General features: G+C 43.2%; 1 protein-coding gene across 2 annotated transcripts in view; it reads right to left on the reverse strand.

The window, feature by feature from the left end:
* Ube2e3 (ubiquitin conjugating enzyme E2 E3) overlaps positions 1-13,649 on the reverse strand; it is a 54,797-nt gene extending 41,148 nt beyond the window's left edge. The window contains exons 1-3 of one of the 2 annotated variants that reach the window (XM_075984764.1): positions 13,456-13,649; positions 12,181-12,402; positions 10,449-10,499 (exon numbers count right to left, since the gene is read on the reverse strand). In XM_075984764.1, the coding sequence (XP_075840879.1) occupies positions 10,449-10,499; positions 12,181-12,374 (245 nt within the window). In that variant the 5' untranslated portion in view covers positions 12,375-12,402; positions 13,456-13,649. Of the gene's footprint in view, positions 1-10,448; positions 10,500-12,180; positions 12,403-12,843; positions 13,295-13,455 lie in introns of those variants that run through there. The other variant, XM_075984765.1, reaches the window with a different exon arrangement.
* Positions 13,650-26,743: the final 13,094 nt, after the last annotated feature.

Below are 26,743 nucleotides of genomic sequence, written 5' to 3' on the forward strand. Positions count from 1 at the left end.
CATAATGCTGAATAAAAATTGTTAATCAGGTTTCAAAAAAAGAAATAAAGTAGCAATAAAAAGATATCCAAAGTCAACAGTGACCTTCATACACACAGACACACACACACACACACACAGAGGCAAGTGTACTCTCACACATATGTGCATACATGAATATATGAATATACACAGGAAAAAGATCAATAAATTCTGTAATTATAATGACAGTGATCTCCTGAAGCAGTTTAATTCATTGAAAGAACAGCAGGAGTTAATGATCCCAAAAGGACAGTAGGAAGCTGACTTGGATTCACTGCTAAAGCGGGGCTTAGGCACCTGCCCTGCTCTGACCTTGCACCTTACACCAGTGGTGTGCCATGACTTCTCTTACAGCTGTCCCTAAACGCCTGCCATAAGCAACTTAAGGGGGAAATGGGTTTACTTAGCTCATCATTTCAGGGGGGTTCAGTCCGCCAGGGCTCTACCGGGGGGAGCATCACTGCCCCTGGTGGTGACACAGGGCTCTGCAACTAAAAGCAGAATACAGACACAGGACCAGACGCGCAGGCACAGGCCACACAGCCTCAAGGTCTGGTCCCTTAGGAAAAATCTCTGTCAGCTAGGCCCTGCCGCCTGTAAGTTACAAAACCCCCTCAGCGTCACCACCTGTGACCAAGTGCTCAAAAGCATAAGCCTATGTGGGACCGTTCAGTGAGGGAACATCAAAAACGCTGTCAAGTCCTGAATATCTCCTGATACTGAATCATTCTGTCTGTGAAGCAGTTTTGTTTACAAATGGAACACAAGAAAAGAAGGAGACGATGGCTGTCTGAGTTAGGGCTTCTATTGCTGCAATGAAACACCAGGACCAAACAACAAGCTAGGGAAGAAAGGGCTTATCTGCCTTACACTTCCATATCTCTGTTCATCATCGAAGAGAGTCAGGATAGGAACTCAAAGGGCAGGAACCCGGAGGCAGGAGCTGATGCAGAGGTCATGAAGGGCTGCTGCTTACTGGCTTGCTCATCATGGCTTGTTCAGCCTGCTTTCTTGTAGCACCCAGGATCCCCAGCCCAGGATGACATCACCCACAATGTGCTGGGCCCTCCCCCATCAATCACTAATTAAGAAAGGCCTTACAGATGGATCTTATGGAGGCATTTTCTCAATTGAGGCTCCCTCCTTTTAGGTAACTCTAGCTTGCACCAAGTTGACACAACACCAGCCAGCACATACAGACGGGAGGGGTAGAGTATTAACGCAGTTTGTCTCTGATCAAGTCTCTTGACCTAACTTGCAAATTTAATAATACACCAACGAAATAAAAGATACTAAATTACTAATTACTAAATAGGAGTCTAATAAGTAAAATACAGATCACAGTAAATTCAGCTTAGTTTCTCTAATAAGTTGCAAACTGCAAAGATATGGAGAAATCTTGATCTCAGAAGACATTGAGTCAGGGGTTCTCAATCCTCCTAATGCTCTGACCCTGTAATAGTTCCTCCTGTTGTGGTGAACCAAACAATAAAATTATTTCACTGTCACTTCACAACTGTAATTTTGCTGTTATGAATCAGTGTAAGTATCTGATATGCAGGATATCTGATAAGTGACCCCTGAGAAAGGGTTGTTCAACACTCTCACAAGGGAGGAGAACCTTGAGAACCACCACACTAAAGTCTCATCAACCAATCTTGACCTACCTGCTTTATTTGGATTCTGGCTCAAGATAAGTCTGGGAGAAGCCAAGTCAGCCTCAGCACATTTGTAATTCTGAATGACTAAGGGGCTATGGCCTCGTAGTTAAGAGTAGTCTCTATCTTTTGGAAGGAGTACAATACCCAGTTTAAATGGGGAGATGAGCCAGTGCTGAGATCTGCTTGTGTAATAGCCAAAGGAACGGAGCGTGCAGATGAAACAAGAGCCAGGGAAAGGCGACTACTGTGACTGGATGAAAACTGGTCGAGAGTTTACTATGCTGGACTGTTTTCTTCTGCATGTTTGATATTTTCCATAAAAAGATGATTGAAAAAAATTAAGAGGCTTCAGCAAGAAGGAAAACTGATCATTTACAAAACAGATCAAGGTTCAAAGAAGAGAAAATGAATATAATTCAAACTAAGTTCTTTAACAGAAATGCTAATTATTAAATATGAGAAAATTCAACAAAAACGCCTCCTAAATTTTTTCAAAGACATTATATAAATAAAATGAATAAAGCCTATCCCATAAATCACATGCATGCTTCAAATCGTGTTCGTAGTCCAAGTGGCAGATTTTGCCTCACTGTGGTACTAGGCAAACAGCACAAGCATGTATACCACAAATCCAACCAATAGCAAAATGCCCTACATGAAGCAAGAATAAAATCATGAAGCCAGTGCCTTTCTGTGCCTCTACATTCTGCTGTCACTACTTCTGCAACTGAGAAAACTACAGAATGCATCAGAAGTCATAAAAACTATGCAACCACACGCTTCCGAGATTCGTTCTCTTGGGGACTCTGAATAGATGGGATTCTCTACCTACTAAAGTTTAATGTGAAAAAAATGATACATTTATAAGAGACCTATATGATATTAATTAGCAAATCTATCTATAAATAATCACCTCCAGAAGGGAAATAAATGGTGTTTATAAAAAGCGAGACATGGATGTAAAGGGGATCATCGTGATGACTCGTAAGTAAAGGAAAATAAAATAAAGAGGTAACAAAATTCATGCTTCCCTAGGCATTTCATTCAGTCCAGAAGATGGAGCGACACTCCTAGAAGCAATTTCAGAATAGATATGTCTTTATTTTTCCCCAGACAAACTGGATGTTAAACAGAACGACAAAGTATATTTGCTCTGGGACACTAAAGGAGCAAAAAGGAAAAAAAAAAAAGACAGGAAAACCTCTTGGTAAATGGCATGTAACTGGTCAAAATCCCTCCAAATAGGCTGACTGAACCTACGACAGTGAGTGCTGCAACACTGTGATTCCTTCCAATTCTTTCCAAAATTTTGTTATAAAAATCCATAAAACTAAAACAAATCTTATACACAGTATAAGGCAAACACAGGACCAGCTCTTTAAAGTTTAGAAACACTGTGCAGAGCCACCATCAGTGACACTACTTTTCATCACAACTGAGCGCCACAGGTGTCATAAAGAAGCCTGAGCTGTTTTCTTAGAGACCCTTACAAACTACTAAGACATTAAGGGATAATCAAGGTTTGGAATGTAATTTTGAATCAGCATCTAAAGAAACTACAAGGAACAGATTAGCGTGACAAAGCTTTGTACACCTGGCCTGTCACTCTGAGAACATTTTATCAACTATGTTAAGAAAGAGTAGCTCCTAGACACATACTGGGGGAAAAAAATCCCCATAAAATATCTGAGAACCATTTTTGTACAAAATCATGTTTAGTAGAAATAAGTTTAAATAAACCACAACACTATTAAAAAGAAAATTCTGAGGAATCTAATAAAAAGCCAGCATCCGTTAAAACCTGGATCCAGCAGCCTTACAAGATTTACATGCATGTTCACGCTGCTATCAGTTTTAAACTTCCCTCAAAACCTTCTGTGCCTGGTAGCTCACCCTAATAAAGCACACAAACTCTTAACTGCCAAGAGCTTTTTATCAAGTTTCAAACAATCCATAAAAATGAACTGCTTTCACAATAACCCAAGGAAAAATGTTGATTCATCATCTGTCCACAAGAAAGGTATACACAGAAGACTACAGAGCAAAATCAAAAGTTTATTTTTTCCGTTATAAACACATTCAACTCTACCTCTGTTCTTACAAGGAGAGAACAGAGAGCTGACAACCTTGGGAATGCTTCCCAGGAACAAAATCCCTCAGAGTGACACACCCTCCCCAAAAAGAGAAGGGTCAGCACCCCTAAGTTGAAAAAGGCAGCTTTCTTTTTTCCTCTTCACTTAAGCATTTGAACCTTACTTTGGACCAGATTCTAAAACCATACAGTTCCAACATTTTGGATACTTCTGTAGAGGTGCAAAACAAAGAAATACATTTATACTAAATACACACCCAACCTACAAGCTCTGAACAGTTTTCATCAGGTTTTTCAAACAGCGTTGTTCAAAAAAGAAAAAAATTGCTTACTTTCAAACTAAACGGAAATGTGCACCTGAATCTCTCATGCCCATAAACCACAACTTCCAAATGTAAAAACTCTTAGATTTAATTTTTAAATTTAAACCAAGAGATATTCACCCACCTTTTATGATTTAAACAAAAGCCTGTATTAATAAGTCACTGAGCTGAAAAGCCTCCAACAGTACCAGGCTGCTACTCCACTCTTTCCTCTTTACTCTTAGAGAGAATCAGTCATACCCATCGAGATTATGTTTTTATGGCAGAGAAATTGGTTTCTCATGGAATGCCCATGAACTCCCTCACAGCCCTCAGTCACCTTACAGTTAGTCACGGCTGCGAAATCAATTTGTGTCTTATTTCCAAACCAAAGCACTTAAATCTGGCACATGACAGCTTCAATTCTCTTGACTAGCTCTTGTTCACAGAGGTGTCCCTGAGCTGGCCACACGGATCTCTTCTGAATAGGAAATGCACCTTATGTGCTGAGCCAGTAACTCTTCCAAGCTTCTTTGTAATCACAGCACAGCTAGCAGAATTTTGGTGTTTCTTTTCACAACCTAAATGCACTTAAATGCTTCCAGACAATACTTATTTGAGAATGACTCATCTGTGTGTGTTAAAGGACAGGTTTTCTGTGTAACTTTGTATACTAGAATAAATAGAAAAATTAAAGATAGTATTCTGAAAGTAAATTGAAAAAATAATTGAATATATACAAAACTTTAAAAGGAGACAAAAATCACTTTAAGAGTAAAGAACTCTAAAATCAACAATCTAATTTTTTTCCTAGTAAATGCCCCCCCACACACACACACATACATAAAGCAGTGATCCAATTAACAACTGAGAAACTGGAATCTGCTACTAGGGACCAGGTGAGAGGGAATCAAGAGACTGCAGAACCTTCCTTGAACTCCTGGAGGCTATGACTACCTCCGGGAGAGCAGAAGCTGAACCGGCTGCAAGTGCTAGGTCCCAAGAACTCTGAAAATCCAAAACTTTAGTAAGTTTGGCACAAAATTATTTGGTAGCAAAACGAAATTATGAGCTAAGGTTAAATGACTTATATTTCTACCTATCCCACTTTGTGAATGCTCACAATGTCAGTAGTGTGGAGACATTCATACTGTGAATACGGAGGGCTGTAGCAAGTATACACAACACAATGGTCACATAATGCAAACCTTTCCAAAACCTGAGAACAACACACCTGGACACAAAGGTTAATCTGAAACTGAGGAGACAGTATTGCAGCCCGGCAGACTAGGATTTTAACAATGAAAATAAAACGCAAATTGAAGACCATGGCTTTCTTCATCGTGTGTAATTCAGTGAGATTAAAAATGAACTTTGATGATTCATCAATGGTATTTTTTTCCTGTTTTGGTTTAGTTTGGTACTAAGAATTAAAACTTAGGGCCCCGCACATGCTAAGCAAGCACTCTACCACTGAACCCTTATCTCCAGCTCTGCATATTCTCCCTTACTGTCCCTTACTATTCCTTAGAACACCAGAGATACAATCAGCTGGAAGCACACTGCGCCAAAGTACAGTTAACAGTTACGAGACCTAAAAAAAACAGTGCTGGAAGCATTTTAAAAAAGCGTAATTTAGCAGGTACTCGTGGTACCAATTCCTGTGGCTTCCTACATCATACTATAAGACACATGTAAACTCACAGAGCACTGGCAAGCGATGGGGACTTGTAAGGACAGAAGCGCCAATACATGTATTAAAGCTGACGTCAGCAGAAAAACAGTCAGAAACAAACTCTCCCCAGCTTAGGAGGCAGAGCACAGGATCAAGTGTCTATAGCATTCCTCCCAGCATTACTGATGCTCTGTTCTGAGAAAGTCTGGCGGGGAGGGGGGAAATCTCTTATGTTTCACAGGGAATACAGCAGCATCTCTGACATCTACCCACCAAATCTAGTGCACCCCTTTTCCAACTCTCAAGAACAATGTTGTCTCTGGGCATTTGCAACTATCCCCCAAGATTAGGAACGGAGTGCTCGTACCAAACCACTGATCACACAGCAAAAGAAAAGTATTAAAAAAATTAATACAGTCCATTCTCTAGTACCTATGCCTCTAGTAAAATGGCCAAACATATTTCTCTGTTGAAAGACAAGGGAAGAAAGACAATAACTGTATTCTATTCACTAAACCTGTACCTAGTTTTCTGTTTTTCTCACACATTTGTTCTGCCTTTTCAACCTGAACACCCAAACAAATCTTTCTGATTTTCCTGTAGCAATGCACCCGTTACAGCATCACACTCAGAAGATAGCAAACAGCTGCATATAGAGAAGAACACGATTTGCAGCACACAAGTATTCAAAAGCACTTACTGTTCCCACACACCTTCTGACATTATTTGAACTGAGTGTTAACAGATCCTAATAAAACTGTAACTTTTGAGGGGTACTGTTTTCACTTACTTCTCTGGGGGGAAAAGAAGTCTTTAGCTTTACAATAGTCTCAAGTTCTTCTCCTATGCTGATTTGTAAGCAAAAAGTAAGATTACTATGAATATCAATTTCTTCTTATAATCAAGTAAAAATGACAATTTAGTATTATATTAGAATTATTACAACTGAAGTAATTATCATGACAAACATATATGATCTTTAATGTTTTCTCCAGTCCAAAATAGTTATTTTCCTGGAATTCCAGGCTAATTAGAACTGAGAAAGTGGACGGATATAAATAAAGCATAACTTGCTAACAGTGACATTCTACTAAGGAGCAGAGCAAGGGTCCAGACAGTCTTATTTCTACACTAGGACTTCCCAAACCTAACAAAAGAATCTTCAATTCTTGTTACATTCAATGTTCTGATTCCACATCTCTGGCAGAGGATGGAGGAGGGCGAAGGGAGCGTGGAGCAACATGCTGTACTTCCCACAATTCTACCTGTGATACACAGACAACAGGCCACCCTACCAGTAGCAAGGGTCTATCTACCAAGAATAAACCAGATTGAGCCTATGAACAAGGGAGAGGTTACCAGCTTCTCATTTAAAACTCAGGCTTCCAGTTTTACATTCTTCAGGGGTAACCTGCGAAACTTTTTAAGCACCTGATCTTGGGTTTTATCTGAAAAAATTACAAGCTTAAAACTCTAATACCTACCCCAATTAAGGCATTTCCCATATTCAAAAACTATCTCCCAATACCCTGTCTGCATCACAATGCTAAGGAGTATTTTAGAAGCATCCTTTGTACTCGTTCATATACACAGGAAAACAGGGCTAAGTTAGAAACCTGCAGTCTCTGAGGCAGTGCCTGGAGGACGAGGTCCACCCTTTCAGCACATACACTCAGTGGTCATGTCAACAGCAATGTCCACACAGTTTTCTTCCAACTTTACCAGCATTATCAATTATTTATAGCCTAATCTGAGATCTGGATGGCAAGGCTATAAATTTGAACAAAAAATAATTGCATCTGTGCCGGCTGATCTTCATGAGCAAGCTGCTGGGTTTGAACTCACCTAGGAATGCCCCTGGGGCACGTCTCTGAGTGTCCTTCCAAAGAGACTTCACTGAGATTGGAGCCCTATCCTGCCTGAACTGAAATACTGTCTATCACTAGAGATAACATCTTTATCAACGTTCTTAGTGCCAGGAAAAAAAAATTACACAATTCAACAACTAATTCGATACCTGAGCACTGTGGATTAGACCTAACTTAATGCTAATTAAAAGAAGATATTTAAGAAAATCCTTCGTAATCTGAGTAATTTGGCTTTTTTTCTGAACTTTCCTGGATTTCATTCAACTTTTTTCTGAGATACATAGATACATTTCTACCCAAAAAAAGAATTAAATGTCACATCCTTTGACAAGCTTGCTGAAAGAAAGACAGAAAAAAGAAAGAAAGAAAGAAAGAAAGAAAGAAAGAAAGAAAGAGAGAGAGAGAGAGAAGTCACACCCAAAACCATAATGGTATTCTGATTAAATAACTATACACAAAAAGCCAAATGTATTAGGTTTCTTTTTACATTGCAGACAATATAAACCCACAGATCTTAAATGTACTTATGAATATGTAATTTCATTTGTCAAGGTAGCCTAAACAAAGGTTAAGTTTAAAGCATACAATCTCCACAGGCTTACAATGAACATTTATTTAAACACCTACGAATTTAAAGAACACTATGCTGTTCTTTCCTAGATCTGATAAGAAGGCAAAAAATACAATACAAATTTAGACTTCTCTGTCAAAATTCTACACTTCCGCCACTAAACACTCAATCTACAAAGTTCCTACCCTAGGTAAGGAGTAGACCTTCCACACACAACTAGACATGCCCATGTATCTGGTCTTTTTAAGACATACAAGAACAAAAAAGCCTAACTTCAAATGCCCAGAAACCATTTACAATGCCCACTTCTTGTCTAATTACTTATGCAGCTTCAAAGACACGCAGATCCTAAAGGAGTCGAGAACTGAAAGACATCATCAAGCACAGCAAGGGACAGCAGGCACAGACAGCTGTGCACACGCATGCCCAAAGTCTCACCAGTTCACCCGTTCACTGGCCAAACGCTGAGCTCTGTCTTACGGACTGGTACACAAGAGGGAAAATCCAGAACAAACTAAGCTCTCTGCCCCACAAAGTGTCTACTTTTTCTAAGACAGTCCTCAGTGACCTTGTGGAAGCAAGGTTTTCTGTGAAAGCTGGGTCCTTCATCACCACAGACTCTGAGGGCAATCGACACCCATCTACCACGTTCTGTAGGTTTATTCTGGTCCCCCGGATTGTGCTCTTTGCAGAAAAGCCAACCACCTTTAAAAATGTTTGATCTTACGTGAACCTTTAAATATCTGAGAGTTTTGTACTAATCTTTACATCTCTCATAACGGGAAAAATAATTACACATATTGCAAATTAAATGCTTCTTTCAGAGAGTAAACTTAACTTGACCTTTCCTAAGTGAACACAGATTTGACACACCATTTGGGAGGCTGGACTTCAATTTACTTATTTTCAAAGCAGCAAAAATATAATATTACTCACTCACAATTAGTTGTAAATTTTCTAGTAACTAGACTAAATGGAACATTTATTAAACATAATCACAATATTATCACTTGAACATAAGAGCAAAATTTTATGCTCTGCTAAGCTTTTAAAATGCAGTGCACATGCCACACTTTTAACATGTTTTACAATCCAGTGCACATGCCACACTTTCAGCATGTCATTTTACAATCCAGTGCACAAGTCACACTGTCAGCATGTCACTTTAAACTCGCCACAAGTAAAGCTGCGAGTGGCCAGTGGCTACTGTATTGGGTAGCACGCCTCCTAAGTTAATACTGCGGTTGGACATACCACTTTCAATAAGCAAAACTTAATTCACTGAAAAATTCAGAATGAGGTCACTTTATCAACAGATCTAATAATGTACAGTTAGAGGTCAGTGACATTTGCGTCCACAGCTGACTCCAGAAATGTGTCCAATCAACACAAGTGATCACAGAATTTGTAGCAGAAACAGATTAAACTATAACATCACCTCAACTGCACCACACATACTCCATCATAAGCACCTATCCCTATGCAAACTATTGAAATTGATCTCAAAATGATAATTTCATAAGCCACATAATTACTGTTCAAAAATAGAAGTATAGTATATAAGATGAACTAAAAAACCTGAAAGATTTTTGTCACTGGCTACTTTCGATGCATCTTAACGTTATTAATCACAACCTTAAATCACTCTACCTAGGTTCCAGACAAATTCTTTCCACAATTACAATTTACTTTCTGCTTACTAAGAATTTTCAAGTAATTAGGACAATTGCTTAAAATGTAAATAATTCCAACAATGCACCCTCCAGAAAGCAACAACTAAAACTATTAGTTTATCACGCAAAATCTGTACTGAAGGCGAGTGACCAATAGATCAAACAGAAGCAACTACACTCTTGTTTACTGCACTTATATTTTCTAACACTGCATTCAGCAGTTTCTAAATTTGGAAGGTCAGTTCAGATTGCACACAAACAGCTCTTTAGAGCTGAAAATGTTAGAAATCACCGAAGTATAGCTGTGCACAGAAACGCTCTACAGACAGGCAAGCAAAATCATCACCGGTCACGCCAATTTCAGACGCCAAAACCCTGTGTTTGTAAGTTCACAATCTATACATGCCAAAGAGTATCTTTTCTCCCATTTTTATTTATTTAAGCTAGATAATTTCACTTTAGTGCACTCCAAAAAACAGAAAACAAATAAAGTCAGTTTTTTAGGCTGCACATATATCCAGGCAAGATCATTAATTTCTCAATGGTTTTCCACAACTCGAAATGCAAACAAAATGTGTTTCTTACCTGCAGTTGGGAGGAGGATCAAGAGTGATTTCAGCTAGCTCCTTCTGAATTCTGCGAGTGAAATGAGAGCAAACAAAAAGGATCTGAGGCAGTCTACAGAATAACCGGGGAATTACACTGCCCTCTACCACCACGCAGTTAAATGCAAGGCTGGCTTTGCCTTCAGTAATGCTAACATGGCTGCTTCCTCTTTGTTCTCAGAGGCATAGCCCAAATCCCTTAGCAGAAACTTTGCAGCTCTTTTTCTCACGTGCTACCGTAAATAAGTGTGTCATCTCCACCTGTTTGGTGAACTAGTCCTTTCTGACCACTAAGTGAAGGATACAGAATCTAATAAAAAACACGCTTTACCAAAGAAATTCTCTGTTCAAGCTTATATGCAAATGAGACAAAAAGGGAGGAGGGAAAACACCAGAGAATTTGACAATGATTTCAAGTCACTTTCTACTGAGCTACAAATTAACAGGCTGCTACAAGAGCACAGGAACAGTTTCTGGAAATAAAATTTTATCTGTCAGAAAAGTTTAGAATGTCTAACCATCTTTGCCAAATGAAAAATTTCAAACTGGCACTCCCATTAACTCTGACTATCACCCCTGATTTTTAGACATACCTTTAAAGTTCTATAAATTTTCATCAGGAAAGAAGATAAATATACAAACTTAAGCTACAGACAAAAAGGCAACTCTGACATTCTTCGAAACTAGGATGTTTTCAAAACTTGAGACGTTTTTAACACAAGATGACAAGAAACTGGGTACTTTAGATTCTTTCAAAGACTGTTGCTGCTGGTCAATAAAACATTCTAAAGCTGTTAGCATTTGATTAGTGGTCAAAATCCACACAGAGAGTTTGAATTATGATAAGAATGTAACATTTCATCAGTTTTTGCATTTTTCTTCCTTCATTTATGGCCAACAACAACAAAAACTCAGCAGAACACCTGTCCTGGGTGATGCTGTGAGCACGTTTCGTTGAACTGCTCGTGTCTCCAGACACCCCAACACTACTACCACTCAGTTCCACTGGCACAACTGCTTGTCATCCCAGAATATAAAAGTCAACAGAACACAACTCATCTTTAGCTTGGACTCAGTCATTTTCCCCTGCTGCTGAGTTAACCCGTCAAACATATCCACAAGTTTTATGAGTCAAGAGGAAGACCACAATGACATTGTCAGCCACCGAAAGACATCTAAAACTGTCACTGGCTACTTTTACGTTTTATGTGTCCTCACAAGAAGGGGGGATAACAATAATTAGCACAGTTACACCTGTGCAGTGAGATTTAAAATCTTGTTCGTTCAAACTGTGGGCCAACTTAAAGCACACTGTAGGACCTGCTTTCCAATAAAGCCAAGCCTGGTATTTACCAATTCTCCAGTAACTATTACCATATCTGACCACTCGATTTATGGTGAGAGGCACTGCTGCTCTCCAGTTTCACTGAAGCACGCCTCACAGAAGGAAATCTCTCCAATGCCCCATCTAAATTCCCTGGCCAACTCCTTCATCTGTCAGAACCAGCCTCAGCTCTGCTGGAGACACTCCTCAACAGGGGTAGGGAGGCGGCTTCTATGCCACATGCAGAATGACAGCTCCTTCAAGTTCAACCACATGGGATGGAGAAGTATTTCCGAAGGATGGCCAATGCTGTTAAACCAACGAAGCCAGCGGTGGAACAGAAGGCCACCTGCCCAGGCGTGCGCCCTGCCCGGCAGGCAGATGTTACCTTTTAGCACTCGTGGATAACTTAGCAGTCGTTTTGCTGGAAAGTTTGGTGTTTTTCTTCTGCTGGGTAGCAGAAGGCTTCCTCTCCTCCTGTTCCTCAGGCTCTGGAGCTGCAGGGTCCCGCTGGTCGGCATCTGAACTGCCGCTGCTGGTGCTGGGGCTCTCATCGTCCGACCTCTGCCTATCACTGGACATCTTGGTGAAGTGATCTCTGGGAAAACTTCTAAGGAGAGAAGGGACCGTGGAGAAATGTTAAAAATCTTCCATATAAAAATAACCCAGCGGCATGCTCCTCTTTCTGGAAGCCCCTAGGAGAGTCTTCTGTGGGAAGGGATTCGAAAGTCCCCATACTCAAGGTACAGCAAGGTTATAGAGGCTGATGTGTCTTCTGAGGCAGGCGTTGAGGGATTTACCAAACTCAAATTAGAAAACCCACTCACATTTTCCCCCATCCCTCAGACAATCTATCAATTGTCTACTTTCTCAGAAGGCATGAAATGAAACAGATTTGCCAGGGAACTTGGGCAACGGGCATTAATAACATATGACAACTGTAAATAACAGATCTCGCTGAGAATGTTCAGAAGTCACTAATATCGTCTAAATATTTACAGGCTGACACCGGTCTGAGCTCCCAAATCCTCCTTCCCAGAGGGAAACATACCCTGTTAGTCGCCCATATGCTTATTTACGGTGGCGGGTCCTCCCGTGCGCACCGAAAGCCTTTGAACACACCAAATTAAAAAATAAAATAAAATTCAACTGGCAGCCGCCCCAGCGCCGTCCCCACGGCCAGCGGCGAGGATTCACCCGGCCAAGCCGGAGCTGCCACCCGGGGAAGGGCAGGATCCGAACTGCACCTTCTTCCGCAAAGCTCCCGGTGCCACCGACGTCCCCCGCTCAATTCCTCCCTCACCGACCGACATTTTGTGGGGGGGGGGGGGAGTAGAGAAGAAAAAAAAATCCGCAAAGCGGCCAAAAGCCCGAGGGCAAAACAAACAAACAAACAAAAGCCCTCCCCCACCCCCCACCCCCAGAAGTGCAACAAATTGGCGCGGCCCGCCCCGGGGCGAGCGCCCGGCCACGCAGCTCCGCGGTCCTTTGTGGGGAGGGCCGCGCAGGGGACCGCGCCACTGCGCCCGCCCGCTCGCCCGCCGGGGGATGCGGGACCCGCCGCCCCGCGCCGCCGCCTGACGAGCGCGGCGCCCGACGCGAACAAAGCTGCCGCCCCCGCCCCCGCCGCCCCCCACGCGGGCCCCGGCCCCGCCGCCTTTACCTCGGCCGCCCGCCCGGCCCGCTCGTGCGCCGCTACGCTGTGGGGGAGGGAGAGCGCCGTGGAGCCTTCCTTGAGGAAATGGAGGCAGCTGAAGGGGGGGAGAGAACCGAGGGGGGGGAGCGGGGAAAAAAAAAAAAGCTGCCGCCGCCGCCGCCGCCGAGGCTCCGGCCCGGGAGTGTGGAACATCGAAAGTCGCAGGCGGCCGTGCAGTGCCGCGCTGCGGCCGGAGGGTGGCGCCGCCCCGCGCTCCGGGAGCCACGGTGGGGTGGGCGCTCCGCCGGCCGAGGCAGGGACGCGGGAGACCCCCGCGCGCTCAGCCGCCCGCCCGCCCCGGCTGGGCTCCTCCCGGCCGGCCGCGCAGTCAGCAAGTTCCGAAGAGCGCGAGCGAGCGAGCGAGCGCGTGCGCGCGCGGGAGGGGGGAGGGGCGGGCGCGGCGGCGGCGCGCGTGCTCGCCGCTCGCCTGCCCGAGGGAGAAGGGGGGGTGCGGGGAGCGAGCTGCTCCTGCGCGCCCCCGCGCGCGCGTCCCCGCCGCGCCTTCTTCCGACCGAGGGCGGGGTGGGTTGGAGGGGGGGGGGGACAGATGCGCACGCGTCCGCCCGCCTGCCTGCCTGCCCGCGCGCGGCCGGGACAAAGAGCGCGGCGGGGACCGGCGGGCTGGCCCCTGCGCCCTTGGACGCCGAGTCTGGACTGCGGGGGGGGGGGGGGGGGGGGAAGGCGGGGGCGCGGTCTCGCGGGGCCGCGGGTGGCTTCCGGCCTGGGCCCGCCTCCCGAGCAACGCTGCCCATCGGACTACCCGCCCCTGAGGCTCGGGAACCCGGGGTTGCCAGGGGGATCCCGTACCTGAGCCAGGGCTCTGGCGCGTGCCCGGGGCTTCCCCGGTGCTCCGGGAGGCACGCAATGTATGGTGTTATTGGGGAGGCCAAGCACGCAGGCCAAGGAAAAGCTGTGAGCTGAAGGAAGTGGCAAGGTGCAGAAGCCCAGGGCTCTCAGGGAGGTGGAGAGGATTTGGCAACCAGGGGACCAACCTCAGCTCATCCCTGGCTCCCATCCTGCAGTGTCGCTGCCAAAGGGGACTGCCCTCTGGACGCTTGGAAAACTTAGAAATCCCAAACTCCTTTTTAAATGTCCCGCTCAAGATGTACAAAGTCGATGAGGGATTTAGGGGTGGGGGGTGCTGACATTTGTGGCAGCAGGCTCTGCCTTGCACAAGAGACACCAGTTCTGGACAGAGAAGCTCTGGGTGGATCTGTGGCAGTGTCCTCATAAAAAGTTTTAGATAGGGATCATGAAGGTTGCATTACTCTTGCGTTTCCTTCTGCACACACACTCTAAAGTGGATGCCAGTTTTGCCCCAAGCACAAAACAGAAGTACAAAAACTTCCTGTTTGCAGCTCCTGAGAACGTGTTCCCGTGATGGAACCTCAAAGGAATTTGTGCATTCCTCTCCCACAAGTGTCCAGGGGCAGGGGTGCCAGGAGAAGGAGTTCGCAGAGGAAGCAAGGATGGCAGCGAGAGCCAGGGCTCGAGAAAGGAAAAAACTGTGTTTTTCCTGCATATAGAGAAGTTTGGGTAAAAGAGCTACTCAAAACTATGAGTCGCATGTGTGACTTTCCAGAGACACACACTGGGCCACCTTACCCAACGTGCTATATGGGGGTGTATGCTAGACACACACTTCTTTCACAATCTGTTTCCAAAGCCAAGTCTCCTCGCCTCCTTCCAGGAGTTCCATGACCAGAAGAGGACCCCATTACTGAAGTTCACATGGATGGGAAGAAAGCAGGATATCCCAGTGAGGACAAAGTCCTATCTCCAGAGGGATTGTGATCTGTCTGTGGATCAACACACCACCACTCTGGTTTGACTGACCAGGTACAGGTGGGCAGGGCCTGAATCGGCAGACTCCCAACTTTACATTATATGACACACTACAGCCACAGCCAGCCAGTTTGGAGGTTGGACATGGTTAGGACGCAGCGTTGGTTGTGTGTAAAGGTAACTTTCTGGGGGAAATTCAGTACCCTAGAAATAGCCGGAAGGCCCCAAGGCTAATGGGTAAAGAAAATTCCATAAGTCTTCGGTGTGTTTGGATCCATGGAGTCCCAATCAGAATATTTAGGAACGACCGCATACATGCTTAGGCAATTGGAAATGCACTATCTTCAGTTTGTAGTTGGCCAGAAAGCGAAGAAAGGATGAGGAGTGCTGTCTTCCAGGAGGAAGGAAGTGAGGTGGGAGCATTATTAACCCTCAATTAAAATCCGTCAGAGGTTCAGAGGCAGCCTTTCCGTGGACAGTGGGGATAATTGCGTGCAAAGCAGAGAAGCATCCAATTGTGTGGCAACTTTTGTGTACTAAAATTTTGTTTAAAGTTCAAAGAAAACTCACAGTGGGGTTATTACTGCAACTCGGCGCTGAGGCAATGGCTTGGAAGCAAGAGACTTTATATTGGACTGAGCCGGGAGGGATCGGTAGGCCTGGGTAGACAGGTGAAAATACAATAAAGAAAATGTTCTTGGCAAAACATCTGAAAGCCGGTTGGGGATATGCAGCACCGTAATGGAGTGCTTGCCCACATGCTCGAGGGCCTGGAGTTGATCCCTAGCACCGGCCAAAAGAGAAAAAAAAAAATAGAACTTGGATCAAAACAATAGGCATGGATCAAATAATACTTCCCAAGTTGATAAGCCAACTAAGGCCAGTGAGAGCTGTTAAGTTTAGAGAGAGGTTCCTGCCGACAGAGCACTAGGAGACTCAGCTCTCTCTGCTCACTTTACTCACAGGGCTGCTCTGGTGCCTTTTCTAGCTGCCCTTCACGGTGTCATGATGTCACCACCCTGACCCAGTAGCCACTCTTCAGTTAGGAACTGTTTGGGCATGAAATCCTTCCTCACAAGACACTCTGCTTTGCGCTTGATTTTCTTCTGATTGTTTTTGCTACGTCTGTGTTTGAAATTGGGGAAGGTGATGAATAGCCACTTCAGGCGGTAGATAAATCTAATCTAATGCAAATCATCCCCTAAAAATACAGTAATTTCCCCCCACAAGGTGCCAGAAAACAGAACCAAGAAGCAGACATCAGCTATGTAATGGTTTTCTCCACTCCATCTCTCTCTTTTTCTCTCTTTCTTCTTAGTATGGAATCCTGCCAGCCTCTTACAATCCTAAGAGAGTCAGATTGTAGAGCAAAGATTCTGAAGCGAGCCTTACCATTACCGTAATCGCTCCCTCTCCTCTTCCACCAGATATTGCGACCCAACGGTTGTTTTTAATTATGAAAAAAGATAAGGCTCACGTCTCTTTAGTTTGGGGCACGCTTTTCCATGGGCCTTCCAAAGGGTCTGTGTTACCTAATCACACACCCTTCATTTTTTAGTTGCTTAGGAAGTTTCCGAGTTGAGTTATTATGTAAGCTTGGGTGAGACAAAGCTAAACTCACAGGCAACAACCTAACACACACACACACACACTACATAAATATATTGCAAATGTATTAATCTATTCTGAGGATTCAGAGCAGGATTTTTTTTTGTTTTGTTTCACTCTATCTTTCCTCAGTGTTCCTATCTTCCCCTCTTTCCATCTTCTGCCTGTTTCTAATACTTTGACATCACTTGTATCCTTCAGGCTTTAAACGTGTAAACACCCATGAGCTGGATGTGTTTACTGGAAAGCCAGGTCAAGCCCAGCCATACTTAAAAGGCTGTATCGGCCATAGTCTTTGTTCAGCCAAAGTCCAGTGAGCTGCTTATCGTCTGGGGGCCTCTCTAGGACATACTGTGTGAACCCTGCTGCAGGGCTGAGGTCGCCAGGTGGAACGTCTGTAAGCCTGGGCTTGGCTTCTCCCGCGTTAGAACAGTGGTCATCATTTCTTGCTTTATTTCTTTGAGATCATTCTGAGGGTGGTTAAGCACCAACAGAGCTCTTTAAGGAATTCACATACGTGAAATGTGAGCACCTCAAGAAGTGAGAAAGCCAAGAGCAGGAAAAAAATTTAAAGAACTGCAGTTTACTTATTAGAAAAAGAAAGGAAACTTGCTGGTAGGAAAGGGGGGAGAGAGAAGAGGGGAGGAGAAAAGGAAGAATGGGAAAAGAATCGGGAAGAGGAAGGAAATTTCCTGGACATGGTGGTGTACATTCGGGACACAGAGTGTAGCCTGGTAGACACTGTGAGAACCTTTCTCAAGAAAACAAAAGAGACAAAAAGACAAACCCCCTAAACTGAGATAGCTCTCATAATTAGCAAAAAGTATAGTGATTGAGTGCGGGCAAGTTGATATTTCACAATCCCTTTGTCCATTTTCAGAGGTGATAAAAGTTAGTTAACCCCTTTAGAAAAACAGTTTTGAAGTTTCTGGGGTTTGTTTTAATTTTACCAGATTGCCATGCACAGCCCTGGCTGGCCTGGAACTCAAAGAGCTGTACCTGCTTCCACCTGGGGACTGAGTGAAGAGGTCTGTACTCCACACCCAGTTCAGTTTGGGGACTTTTACAGAAACCTTAGATATGCTCATTCTCTTCCAACAAATTTCTCCGTTTTAAGAACTAACTGCATCTTGCCGGGCATGGCGACTCTTGCACTGGGGGGGGCGGAGAAGGATTGATGGAGGTCATGGCTAGTCTGGACAACATAGCATGACCCTGGATCAAGAGAAGAAGGGAAGACGGGAGGAGGAAAGAGAAGACTACTGATTCTCCATACCATGGGACTCGCTATGACCAGCGATGCTCCACAGGAGTGTGCGCGAACACAGAAGCGGTTTTGTGTCTCTTGTTCACTGTGACATAGCCTAGCGGCATGCTAGCACAAAAGCAGCAAACACAGCTCAGCGGATAAGGACCACATATTTTCATCTCCCAAGAGGAAAATGTCTAAGAGTGTTCCAGAAGGTCAGTGCTCTGTGATGGGCAAGGATGAGCTTCCTCCCTCCCCCACTCCAGCCTCTTTTCTTGTTCGTTCGTGAAAATGCTACCTTTACGGAAGGGAGGGCAACGCAGGAATAAACACAGATGTGAACTTAGTAAAAACAAGCTGTTTCCACGTCCTATTTGTAAATTACAATGTGAAGATTCTGGCAGGCTATTTTAGAATTTCTCATAATATTAAAGAATTTCTCATAATATAAAAGAAAAAACTGAAAGACCATTTTTTTAAATCATGAAAAACCTAATAACTAGTTATATTAACATGCGACTTTGTCTAAATCACAACAAAAAGGATTCTGTAATTAACTAAAAGCTGAGCCGGGGGAAAAACTGTGGCGCACAGTTAATCCCAGCACTCCGGAGTAAGAGGCTGCTGGATCTCTGTGAGTTCAAGGACAGCCTGGTCTCCAGAGCGAGTTCCAGGATAGGCTCCAAAGCAGCAGAGAAACCCTGTCTCGAAGTGCCCCCCCACCAAAAAAAAAGTGAGTTGAGATAGCTACTCTTGAACATGAAGGCAGATAATTTAGACATCGTCTGTTTCGCATATCTGTAATTTGTGTTGATGTATGATGTAGACATATCTCTAAATTAAGTTTATTATTGAATGGAAGCAAGAGGCTCTCCACGAATTCCAGGCCAGGCTGGGCTACAAAGTGATACCTTGTCTCAAAAAAAGAAAAGCTAAAAACAGCAACAAAAAATTGTTAAAATGCCACTTCTTAGAAAAAAATCAGAATAATTAGGTTTTTCCTGTAGGAAGAGCAGAGTTATAACATAGGAAACAATAGAACAACAAACAGCCCAGGAGAAAGTGTGTATTCAACAGGTCAATGCTGAATCCTCATGTGTCTTCATGGGAACAGCCGCACACAGTGTAAACAAGAAACGACGAACGTGGTTCTCACTGTGAAAAGGGAGTCATACGTGCCTCACGCAGTCCTGCATAGCTTTATAGCTTTATAAAAACATGAGCACATCATCCCATTAGATGAAAACTGACACAAAATCTACTAATGGCATATAAAAAGTAGTTATATTTGCCTTAAAATACCTGAAGTGTATACCAAAATGAGGGTGTACGTGTTTGCACCCCAAATCTGAAAAAAATGCCGAGAACCTTTGGGAATACTGTGAGCAGGCCCTTCTCTGGATTACTGATGGCAGGGTAAATTAATGTAACCTTTGTGGAAAGCCATATGGCAGTAGGTTTCAAAGCCCCAAAAACGTTCATTACTCTTTAACCTAGTGATTTTGCCTCTGGAAATCTATCCTAAGGAAATAATATGAAATATTTTTAAATACCATATGCCTGACTATGTTTGTCCCCATGAAATCTGTTCTCTATAAAAAAAAATGAAAACCACTGAAATTGTCCAACATAAGAGCTAGGCTTTAGTAAAATACGGTTTATTCACTTGATGGAAAATGACCTGTGAATGTAAAATGGTGGCTAATATGATTGCTACCAACTCCTTTCTGTGGCTAAGTCGATTTTTCTAAGGTCTGCTCTCAGACTACTCAAGAAGACTAACCAGATGTTGGGCATCCCATCATTTTTTAACTGATATCTTAACATTATCATGTAGCTTTTTCTAGGCTATTTTTACAGCATCTCCTATGTAAAATCAGAATAAATTTATGTCTCTGCTTCAGTCAATAACTGTATGCACAGTGATCGCCTGGGGACATGTATAAAAGAGATTCAGGGAAAATATGCAAAGAACTAGTTTGGATTAAGGGGCCTGTTTACTTGCAGTTCTGGCTACCTTGTCTCTGTTGCACAAATGATATCTAATTGGCAAAGACTCAGTGTGGAGCAATGTGCTTTCATTTGTAAATAAGGTGGTTTAATCTGACATAAGCATGTTTATGTTTCCTGGGAACGTCTTTATCACTAAGGCAGAATAACAAAATATCATTTAAATGAGGATGTTTCTATACCAAGAGTTCTATCCTAAGTACCCATAATAACTCATGAAAGCTTTCAAAGTTATGCCTAGAAAAAAGTGTCAAGGTGCATATGATTTGTAATCTCTCTGGGTTGGAATGTCCCAAAGTAACTCATATAAAGTGAACAGCGTGGAGTAATGCCATTGGATTAAAACAGACGTGAAAGATAATGCCCTATAAGAATACTCAGCACATAAAGAGTTCACTACCAAGTACCAGTTCTAACATGCAAAAACAAAAAAAGTTGACATACTAGATCTTTTCAGGCAAGGAAGTTAAGGGTCTGAGACACTAAATGACCTTCCCTAGATTGCTAGACGTAGCTCCCAACAGAACAGTAGACAGAACGTGGGAAGCCAGGCATGGTGTGTGGCAGTGATCCCAGCACTTCAGATGCTGAGGTAGGGAATTGACATGAGTTCAAGGCCAGTCTGGGAGACGTAGCAAGTTCCAGGCTAGCCTAAGCTAAGAGTGATAAACGTTTCAAAAGCAAACAAAAATTTCAGAATTCTCTCCCCATCCTCATCGTCAGTTTCTTCTAACAGTTTTTATTCCTCTCCATCTGTAAACAGGAGAGGCTCTGTTACAATAGCATAGGTCAATCCTGTTACAGTCCCTCACCGGAGACTGCTTTCATAATCTTATCATAGTTTACTGCATAATAATTTCCTTACTATTTCCCCACTAGCGTAAGGACAGACCCCATATGTACTTGGCATATAACGATTAGTAAATTACTCCCGAGTAGTGAGCAGGTTACCTTGATACTCAAAGACGAGTGAAGAAAATACTATGGAATAATAAGGAAAATCTTAGTTTCCACAGTCTACAATAATTTTAATCAAAGTTAACAGAGGTCAAGCATACAAGGGGAAAAGTATGTAAAGAAAGTAAAGGACAGCGGGTTTGTACCCCAACTAAGTTAAGGATGATTAACGTGAGCCCCCCAACCTCTTAATAACACCTGCAGCTCCCCTTCTCAAAACACTTCTAATAGAGCGTGAGTACCGAACTACAGGTTTGCTTTTGTTGCTAAAAACATAATAGGACCATAAAACTTTCCTAACCTACTTCATAAACTGTCTGAATGGATGAGATTCAGTTTTGCGTATCAAAGGCATAAACGCTGTCAATTAAAGTTAAAATCAATCAGCCTCAATCAATCTCAGGCTCATTGATGAGGATTTTTAAAAAGATGAATGGAGACAGAACTCGGGTTTATTTGGCCTAAGTTTCTCCACCTCCTCCTCGGCATTGTGCTCACACACACAGAAAGAAGCCGCAGTTACTAGGCTTCCAGATGTCACCCCTGACTATGAAAGGAAGAAGCTTTGCCCCAAAAGTCTTCCAGGAGCACCTGGCATTGGGGCAAACATCTGAGGAAGGCTTAGAGATCTCTTGGCAACTTCCGTGATGAGTCCCATGACTATGTGGGAGAAGAAAGCCTACTTCATGGCCTCTGACACCAAGACCTAAGCTCCAACAAGGTCTGACAATGGGAATCCAAAAGCCTGGGGACCTCTAGCCATTCCTTCTTCCTTGAAGGTGCTCTCTCTCACAGACTGGGCACAAAGGTCCTTTCCTGTCCTGGAAAACCAATGATTTCTGTTCTTGCTTGAATAAAGCCATGTTGAACAAGCTGAATTAATCTACATGGTTAGTAGCTTTACACACACACTTTTAAAAAATGCTTTTAAGTGCTTTTACGAATTAGACCAGCACAGGACGGTGATGGTGCATGCCTTTAATCCCAGCACTTAGGAGGCAGAGACAGCGGGATATCTGTGAGTTCAAGGCCAGCCTGGTCTACAGAACTAGTTCTAAGACATCTACGGCTATTACACAGAGAAACTCTGTCTCAAAAACAAAAACAAAAAAGGTCAGCAAGGATTTAAGAATGTATGTGGCTTGATGTTTCCCCCTTGTTATTAGAATTTATCTTTTGGGGGCTGTAAGAGATAACTCAGATGTTAAGAGCACTGCTGTTCTTCCAGAGGTCCTGAGTTCAATTCCCAGCAACCTCAAGGTGGCTCACAACCATCTATAATGAGATCTGGTGCCTCTTCTGGTGTGCGGGCATGCATTGTATACACAATAAATAAATCTAAAGTAAAAATAAAAATAAAATATGTTTTTTTTGAGACTGGATTTCTCTGTAGTGAAATTTATCTTTTAAAAAAGCATATAATGACCAATCAGGATCATTTGCATCTGTAAAGATGAAGAGATGATGCAACTTGCTGAGTTTTAGAAAGACTGAGGTAGGAGGATCATGAATTTGAAGACAGTCTGGACCACATAGTGAGACCTGGCCTGAAAAACAAAAAGTCCACAGAAAGTCTGTGACTTAACTTATGGCCTTTGCTTTCACACACAGAGAAATCTCCACAAAGTGTATTTAGAAAACATAATTATTTGCATATCTAAGATTGCATTCACTCAGCAAGCCTATTAAACGCCCCCCTTTTAAAAGCGCAAAGCACCATGCTAAAGGAGATGCACCCAACGAAGAATATACTATCTTCTCTGCTCCAGAGGGTGATAATCCAAGAGGGCGGGTTAGAAGGGGGTGCTTAATATCCCCAAACAACTTCCTGCCTCATAAACAATGGCAGTTTCATTTATCTGTGCAGTATGGAATAAGTAGCCTCCAAGGAGTCTGCTTTTACCACCCTGAAGTGCATAAAATGTAAAAGGCAATTTGATATGCTTATTCAGCAAATACTGAGTGTTCACCAAATGAGGACATGATAGTTTTGTACACAGGTGACAAGTCCTTCAACACACACATACACACACACACACATACACACCACAGAGAGAGAGAGAAAGAGAGAGAGAGAGAGAGAGAGAGAGAGAGAGAGAGAGAGAGAGAGAGAGAGAGAGAACAGGCATCAATGAGCTGAACACTGGTGGAGCAGATGAGAAACAAGTTCTATCTTAGGCTAATTAACTATATGATTAAAAAGCAGCCGTTGATCTTTAATTTTGTTTTGCTTTTGTGACAAGTTGCCCTTCATTTTAAAGAAGAATTGACTGCGGAGAGCAACCTTCCTCCCAGCGGAGCTGCTTTAGATGCTGGGCTCTCCTTCACTCCCTCCTGCCCCAGTTGAATCACCAACGCTATGCATCCTGTTGGTTCTCGGTAAACAGTTCTTAAATAAATATAGGGAACGCATGTGTGTAAATGACTACCACTAATCTGTGGACGATTCTCTCTCAATGACCCGGTGAGGCCTGTACTCAAACAGATTAATGTTGCCAATGAGGACGCCCCCCCCCCCCAACACAGAAATAAAGCAACTTGCTCAGGTCCCCGGAAGTCTTACTCTTGGTGTCTGCGAGTTTTCACTGCTGAGGAGAGAAGTAATACGGGGAGAGAGCCCCACAGATGGGGAGGATGTAATCAATACTGCTCTCGGCCCCATAATTAACAGTAAAATAGCGGGGCATCCCAGAACCCACTGGAGATGCTGGCAGCTAGTGGAGGGGGTTAAAGTGCTGTGTCTTCGGGAGTCCGAGGAGGGACAGTTATGGATGGCCTTCGTACGAGAAAGAAGCAAGTAAGTAAGCTCTTGAAGATAAACCAGAAATGGCTGTCGTCCTGGGCAGGTTTGCTACCGGCGCCTGCCTCTGCAATTGGCTCTTTCTCCATGTTCTCTTCAGTCTCCCCCCACGATCGTCCCTTTAGCCTGCGATAATGCTGACCTAAATTGTAAATCATTTTGTTTGTTAAATCAAATGTACAAATCATTCCATTGTGTTCCACACTGCCATTAAGAGAAAACAGCAGAACTTACTTCAAAAATGTGACTGTCTGGGTTTGGACATGTGGGTCAATGACTTTTATCAGAAAAAAAAAGTCCCTGTGTGTTGATTACAAAGTGTTAATTATAACAAAATAAATCTTAGTGCTTTGTCCCTTCAATATTAGAAGACACAGCCAAATGTTTAGTACAAAGCATTTATTGCTGAAATTTAACAGTTTCTTCAGTGTTTTGAAAACATCTCACCAGATCAGATTTGGGAGCATCTTAATATTAAGTAGGACCTTTATTTTATAAATAGATCAAAATGTTCACGTATATCTGATCTGGGCTGAGAAACTGTTTATAGGACGATGACATTTCTTTCTCGATAGAAAACTAAATCTCTGCTTGTGAAATGAACTGTGGGGAACATAAAGATAATAGTCCTGGAAGTTGTTGTCTGGGGGGAAATTCCCAACATCACTAGGCAACCTGTGCCCAGTCTAGTACAATCTTTCTATTGATGGCTGGATTTGAGTGTACTTACTCTAGAAAAGCAGAACTTACATACATGTGCATGTACACACAAGACCCAGAAAAACTGGATAACAAGGAGGAGGGTCCATGGGAGGGGCACCCAGATCTCCCTGGGAGGGAGAAATAAGAGATCTGTGAGTGGATTGAGGGCCTGTGGAGATGGGAACGTGAGTGATCAGGTTGTGGAGGAAGACGGGGTTGCAGGAGTACTGAAAGAGACTACTAGAAAGGGGGTGGTCATTTCAGGGTCAGGGAAAAAGATGGCATAAGGAAATCTCCCCATCAGTATACTGAACTGGCCATCTCCTTCAATCAGACCGGTGCCTAATCCAACTATAATCAGAGAACTGTCACCCAGCAACCGGCGGAAACAGAGGCAGAGCCACAGCCAAACATTAGACAGAGTTCAGGGGAACGCTGCAGAAGAGGGAGAGAAAGGATCACAGAAGCCAGAGGGGTCAAGGATACCTCAAGAAAACTCAAAGAATCAACTAACCTGAGCTCATAGGGGCTCACAGACACTGAACCGACTGCCCGGGAGCCTGCACAGAACTGACCCAGGCACTCTGCATGAATGTTAGTTACAGCTGGGTAGCATGGTTCTCTTGTGGTACTCCTGAAAGTGGGAGCAGGCTGTCTCCGACACTTTTACTAGCTTTTGGGATCCTACCCCTCATACTGGGAGGAGACAGAGGGGAAACTGAGGCTGGGCTGTAAAATAAACCATAAATTTATATAAAAAATAAGGAGTTCCTGTATACATGAGCATATGTGTGTGTATGCAGAGATAATCGATGCTACAAGAGCAGGCATGTGTTGAATAAAGACACTGCAAAGGATGATCAGCAAGGCCATATCCCCTGCCATAGAACATAATATATGCCTCAATGGAGCCTTGTGAATGCTAAATAACAAGAGCCGGGATGAGAGACCGACACCGGGAGCTCTACTGCATGAGTCACGCAATTACAGTGTGTTTCCGCAGCCTGCGTGTGATGTAAGATCTACACCCAACGATGCCATCGTAACACAACTGCAGTGTGTTCCCGCAGCCTGCGTGTGATGTAAAATCTACACCCAACGATGCCATCACAAAGAGATTGATTCGAGGTGAGGGAAGGGGATATGATATTCATCTCTGTTCATCTCCTTAAAGCTAATTTACGGCTGTGGCTTGTGGAAGTAACAGATGTTTATTTGAATGAATATTCATTCCCTGCTATCAAGTCCCAGCAGATGACACTTTCCTCTTAAGAGGTCATATTTTCCTCTTAGACAGTGTTTGCTGTCGCAGTTGCCAATTGTCTATTTAGAAGACATAACATTAAGGAGCCGTGTAAAGTGGAGTATTGATGGATAATGATGTAGAGTCTGAACCAGAGGTAAATATGCTAATTAGAAACAGCAATAATACCGGATATAAACATCACAGAGACGCCCCTTCTCTGCCTTGACAGCATCATGATCGCTTCTCGTCAACGAGTTTTGAAATTTCTTTTAAATTACCTTTTTAGTACACTGCTTGAGCGCTAAAAAAACATTTGTTTAAGAAAGTACATTACCAAGAAGTGATATGACTTTAAATCACCATAGAAACCGAATACAGAATTTTATTATGAAGATCATTTTTAATTATTAAATTCTCATGGCTAGAAATAATTAAATTATTTGGAAACTTAGATACGTCCCTTGCACTTTCTGTGCAAAGTCTTGCTTTTTTCTACCAGCAAAGAGTCACAGCAGAAATTCGGATTTCTGTTACAATTGTTGGTTTCATACGTCTGCAGGGCTGCAGTTTATCATACCTAAAGTTACTTTGGCTCTGCAAGCGATTATTTTGGCAGAAGTTGTATAAGTGTGTCAAATTGTCTTTTAAGAGAGTTGGCTGGGAGAACGGCCCAAGATGGCAAGTTATAAATTTCAAACCTTGTTACTGCTGACTCTTATTCTCCCTCCCTCAAGACAGTAGCAGAACTTCTGTGTTTCCGGGTGCTGAGATCCAAATGCAGATTTGTATCAGAATTCCAGAAACAAATGAGATAATTTTAAGAGCAGAGTTATAATGTGGTAATGGTACGGTTGTAATTTTGGGTCCATGAGCAGTCAGTGGCATATCTAAGTCTCCA

This window comes from Microtus pennsylvanicus, chromosome 9 (assembly GCF_037038515.1).
Source record: "Microtus pennsylvanicus isolate mMicPen1 chromosome 9, mMicPen1.hap1, whole genome shotgun sequence".
Classification (NCBI taxonomy): domain Eukaryota; kingdom Metazoa; phylum Chordata; class Mammalia; order Rodentia; family Cricetidae; genus Microtus; species Microtus pennsylvanicus.